Source organism: Bos indicus x Bos taurus, chromosome 12, assembly GCF_003369695.1.
Source record: "Bos indicus x Bos taurus breed Angus x Brahman F1 hybrid chromosome 12, Bos_hybrid_MaternalHap_v2.0, whole genome shotgun sequence".
NCBI classification, from domain to species: Eukaryota; Metazoa; Chordata; class Mammalia; order Artiodactyla; family Bovidae; genus Bos; species Bos indicus x Bos taurus.
The window spans coordinates 69,701,214-69,707,213 of record NC_040087.1 but is presented as its reverse complement, the minus strand read 5'-3'; the positions used below and the strand labels follow the sequence as shown (position 1 = coordinate 69,707,213).

The following is a 6,000-nucleotide window of genomic DNA, read 5'->3' as shown; positions in this document are numbered from 1 at the left end:
CTGCAGCCTACCAGGCTCCTCCATCCATGGGATTTTCCAGGCAAGAGTACTGGAGTGGGTTGCCATTGCCTTCTCCAGGCTACCTCTTAAAATTTCAAAATCATAACATTCAGAAAGAATATTTGTTTTCAGTCAACATTCATTCAGCAACGAGCATCCCTTATGTGACAGACACTATGCTGCAAGGCTAGCCAGGTGACTTGGTGGTAAAGAATCTGCCTGCCAATGCAGGAGACGTGGGTATGATCCCTGGGTCCAGAAAATACCCTGGAGAAGGAAATGGCAACCCATTCCAGTATTCTTACCTGGGAGATCCCATGGACAGAGGAGCCTAGTGGCCTACAGTCCATGGGGTTGCAAAAGAATTGGACACAATTTAGCGACTAATGAACAACAAAAATGTGATAGACATTGTGCTGCAAGATGTAATTAAAAAGTAGACAGGGCCCAGTTTAAAGTTTTTAGAAGCTCATGGTTTAGTAAGAAAACAAACCACCTATGAATACTCATAGTCAGAGTAGGCTACATAATTTACAGAACCCAGTGCAAAATGGAAAAAGAAGGGACCCTTGTTCAAAAATTAAGTGTTTCAAGATGGTGTGAACAGGCACTAGCCAAGCATGATTGGGTTTAACAAATGAGAGGTAACCAGGGTATCAGAGAAATAAGCATTAACTAGGATGATGAATGGTCTTGAGATTGCTTCCTAGAAGAGGTGACAACTGGGCTGATCCTACAGAATGAGGATTTCTCCCCTACATGGACTTCCTCCTTTATTTTTTAAACCACAGGGTATTGAGGAGAATCAGTTACTCAGTCATTTTAGTGAAACATCAATCACCAAGAGTTTCCGTCACAATGCACACTCATCACCTACCCCTGGAGCTGTGACACATGCCATGAGGGGCATGCAGATGTGCTGTTCAGACCTCCCTTCACGGACTCATTGCCCAGCCACTAGAAGTGCTGCTAGTGGGCAACCTTAAGCCACCAGCCCCTCTGGGCAATGCCTCTGTACAATGACCCATCCAAGTGGATGTATGATGGCCTGGCCAGTGGATATGTCACAACAATCCCAAAGGGTCATCACACCAGAGCTCCCATGGGGTCAGCTAAGGTCATCTGGCCAGTGCTCCAGCTTGATTTTTTTCCTCTGCCCTATCCCATTTCTTCCCTCTTGATTCCACAAGTGCTGATCCTAACAGCACCCTTAATACATATGCCAATACTGAACTCCATCCAAGACTGCATGTCAGAGAACCAACCTGTAACATGTGTCAAAAAACATTCAGTTCTTGGACAGGATTTTTATTTGAAAATACTGTTTACATACATACTTACAACATTTCTAAATCACCAAGTAAAATATAAAATGGAAACAAGGACTCTCTGTGTGAGTGTGGTTACCTTTGGTTTAAAATCCTCAATCTAATGTCTGACTAAAACAAAATTAAGTTTTAGTTTTAGGTTAATAACAAAAGAAAATTAATATGTTGAACCATATGAAACTGCCATTTTTATAGGTTAAAAAAGGTTGGATATGATTTTCACACGGTTTAATGTCATAGTAAAAAGCAATTAGCATTTGAAATTTAGAGAACATTACACTTATGAACAACTCATGGGTAAAAGATATAATGAATAAAATTAAAAATTAGAAAATACCTAAATACTATGTTTATTGATCAGTGCTAAGTGTTGCAGCTAAAGTGAGTCTTAGGGGAAAAAAGTGGGCTTTATGTACTTAACTTTTAACTTAATCACTTTTCTAATATAAGTTTCTAATTTAAGAATTTAGTGAAAAATATAAAAAAGTAAATGAAGAAAAGTTAAAGGAAAGAAAGATTAATATAGTGAAACCACACACACACACACACACACACACACACAAAACACCAAAGGATCAATCAGGCAAAAAAACTTATTCTTTGAAAATTAATAGGAAAAAGTCATTCAAGATTTTTCAAGGAAAAAAAAAAAAAAAACAGGGCAAAATTACAAAGTTAAAAAGCAAAGAACAACATAATTATAGATGCTGCAGAGATTAAACATCTAAGATACTATGAATAATTTTATACCAATCAAGCTCAAAACTCACAGAAACAAATCCACTAATAAAGAAATAAAACTTAACCAAAAATGACTCTGTAGAAATAACACACTGAAAAGTACTAAAATAATGAACAAAAATTAAGTAGATGTTGATTGTTGTACAATACTGTGGATACAATTAATGCCACTGAATTGTATGTTTTAAAATGGTAATATGGCAAATTTTATGTTATCTATACTGTAAAAAAAAAAAAAATGTAAAAAAATCCCCAATCTAGAAGACAATCAATGATCATGTCTGTTCTTCATTATCAAATGCCCTCGAAGGGTTCCTATTTTGAGAAAGCATGTTTTCTCTCCCTTCTCTTTTAAGATATAAAATTAAATATTGTCCTTCTGTATCTTAATCACATATCTTCTTTTGGGGGGGCACAACTCTCCCCTATAATAACTTAGAGTATATTTTTTGTTTTTCCTATCAGTTTTCTCTGTAGTATTTTAACCAGAGGTCTTTGGGTGGAATAATTGATCCTAGTTATATTAAAGGCAGTTGTGAAAGAAAACAGCAACTTCACAGTCTTCAAGTAAACAAAATCCTTGATATAACTGTAAAGTAATATGTAATTCTGGGAACAGTAAAAAAAAAATCTGTGACAAATTTGTTTTAAAACTTAGAAAATGAGCTTTAGCTCTGATCTCTCTCAAGGCACAAAACCTGGGGGACAGCTTTTATTGGTGGCTTGCTTCTCTGATTTGGATAAGGAAAAAAAAATAGTATAACCTTTAAAAACTAAAAAGTCATTTTGTAAGAGTTTGAAATCATTGTGTGAAGTTGGAGAGAGAGAAATCCAAACTAACATCTTGTATGTGTAAATATTTGTTGCTGGTATAAAGAAGTACAACATAGTTTATGCAAGGCAAATACTATTGGAGAAATGCCTTCAGAATAGACTTGACTTCACAGGAGGATCACAATGCTATCTCAAAAATTGTTAAGATTAAGGTCTGTCCATTGGAAGCATTCATAACCACACAGTCACTGAGCATCATCATCATCTGGATAATTCCTTTTGATGTACACCTGAAAAAAAAAGAAATAAAAACAACACACTTAAAAGCTGTAAAGTCCCTCCTAAAGCAACACATTTCTAGGGTCACTTCTTCATGTGAAGCAAATCATAACACTAATGGAGGCACAATTTTTAAACCCAGTGATGTGTTTATTCTATGAAGGATGTAGCCCCATTAAAAGCCTCAGTAGGACTGGGCTGAATGCCAAACATGATTCCCTTGAGTTCTGATCATTGTGATTCATAGATAAGCTTTAATCACTAATTGATAACCAAAATCATTTTACAGAATTAAAACATGGAGATAAATTATAAACAAGATGACAAAGAGGCTGGGAAATCTAGTGTCTGCATGAGGGTTTCTCACTTTTACACAAAAAAAGAGCACCATCAATCTAGATGTTAATATCAGGTTTGCCAGGCTTTGAATTCTTGACTTTTACCAATTTCTAGCTGAACTGGAAGAGACAGAGGTTTTCTGATAAACGTATCACCAGAACATAAAGGATGTGAAGTGCTGTCAAGTTTGTCTGTTCCACAATCATCAGTTTTTGTAGCTGCACCGTATCTTGGTTTCTTGACAAATGCACATAACAAAATGAAATAATGTCAAGACTTGGGAGCTCTTACCTCTAAATGTGTTTGGGTGAAAAAGGGCTTCAAATGTCATTTTTTTTTTTCCCAAATAAAAATGTGTAAAGTTTTGTTTGAGTGTTTAAAACAGAAAATGTGCCATCTATCTGAAGCTGACTCATGTCATGAGATAGGGTGCTAGGTCATGTGATCCAGATTCATTTTATGAAACTTGATTCTATTCCATTTGTAGATGGAATTCCATTCCAAATGGAATTCTATTCCATTTGTAGATGCTATCAACAAAGTTATCATGAGAGATAGTGGGCTTCACATATGAAACAGAAAAGCTCTGAGACACCTACCTTTATATTAGGTGTACTTTTTCTCGTTACTTGCACCCTTGCTACTCCCTAAACAGCACTGCATATGAAATGCTATATATCAAAATGTCCCTTAAGTTAAGGAGAAAAAACAAGAAATTCTCCAAGAATGTTTAGGGCCCATGGATGAAATCTCAGGCTAGTTCCATTACAAATGCAAGGATTAAAAAAAAAGGCAGGGGCGGGGTGAGGGGGCTTTGGATCCAGTGGCTCAGAGTCCACCTGCCAATGCAGGGGACATAGGTTTGATCCCTAGTCCAGGAAGATCCACATGTCATAGTGAAGCTAAGCCTGTGTGCCATAACTACTGAGTCCACATGTCTCTACTATGAATCCCGTATGCCACAACTACTGAAGCCAGTACACCCTAGAGCTCATGCTCTGTAACAAGAGAAGTAAGAAAAGCCCACACACCACAACTATAGAACAGCCCCCTGCTCACCACAACTAGAGAAAGCCTGTGTGCAGTAATGAAGACCCAGCACAGCCAAAACTAAATAGATAAATAAATAAAAAATTTAAAGTAACAAAAGTAAGCCCTTTTGAGATGGCATTGTTGGGGGCACTCAAGCTGAGGGGCAGGCCCCCATAGGAGCTTTCTCTGTGTACTCTGAGGTGGCAGGGTACTGCCTGCATGAGCTCCAGGGGTAGGTGTAAGCTGATGCTGCCACCTCAAACCCCAGAGGCAGGCACAGACAGATGCCACTACCACATCCAAGGGTCCTGTGAGTTGGTGCAGGTCACTTCCCCCACCTTCCTTGAAGTATGCCTGGCTCACCACCACTGCCAAGGCACCTGTGACAGGGAGCCAAGTGCTTTCCTGGGAGAGTGCATATGCCATACACCCACACAACTGCACACCCCCTATCAAGGGGAAAATAGCCAGCATATGCTGAGGAAATAGATGACAAACATCAAAACCTAAAACAGTCCTCCTACCAATAATAATAATAATAATAATAATAATAAATCCACAAAAGCTACAGAGGGACAGTCCCACATATAAATAACCCTCTAAGACAACAGTAGATAATTGTTTCACCTAAATTCAGAGTAAGAGAAACATAAGCAAAATGAAGAAGAGGAATCACTCTCAGTTAAATGACCAAGAAAATTCCCTTAAAGGAACAATGAAACAGATCTCTTCAGTCTAATAGACAGCAAGCTCAAAAGGAGGCAATGAAAATACTGAAGAAATTAAGAAAGGCTATCAACAGAAATGCAAATTACTGGAAAAAGGAACTAGAAACTATAAGGATTCAGGAGAATGCATTTGCTGAGACTAAAACTGAGCTCAAGGCAATGAAGAGCAAAATTAATAATGCAGAAGAAAGAATAAGTGACTTGGAAGATAGAATAATGGAAATTATTTCATCAAAACAGCAGACAAAAAAGCCAAATGAAAAATTAAAGCAATATAAGAAAGCTATGGGATAATATAAAGCAGGCCAATCTATATATAATAGGGATTCCAGAAGGAGAAGAAAAGGGGATTGAAAATGTATTTGAAAAAATTATGGCTGAAAACTTTCTAGATACAAGATGCACAGAGAGCCCCAAACAAGATGAACCCAAACAGTCCAATAGCAATATATTATGATAAAAATGGTAAAAGTTAGAGATAAAGAGAAGATTCTAAAGACAGCAAGAGAAAAACAAAAAGCTCATTTAAGAGAATTCCCATGGGCTATCAGCTGATTTCTCTACAGAAACACTACAGGCCAGAAGGGAGTGGCAAAATATATTGAAAGTATTAAAAGAGAAAAAAAAAAATCAACTCAATGGCCATGAATTTGAGCAAACTCCAGGAGACAGTGAAGGACAGGGAAGCCTGGCTTGCTACAGCCCATGGGGTCACAAGGAGTTGGACATGACTGAGTGACTGAACAGCAATACTATACCCGGAAAGACTATTTAGAATT

General features: G+C 37.5%; 1 protein-coding gene across 1 annotated transcript in view; it reads right to left on the bottom strand.

Annotated features, from left to right (window-relative positions):
* Window positions 1–1,954: 1,954 nt before the first annotated feature.
* The window catches only part of LOC113902482 (multidrug resistance-associated protein 4-like), a 298,821-nt gene continuing 294,775 nt past the window's right edge, over window positions 1,955–6,000 (bottom strand). The window contains exon 31 of the mRNA XM_027557814.1: window positions 1,955–3,133. Within this exon, the coding sequence (XP_027413615.1) occupies window positions 3,089–3,133 (45 nt within the window). The 3' untranslated portion in view covers window positions 1,955–3,088. The remainder of the gene's footprint in view (window positions 3,134–6,000) is intronic.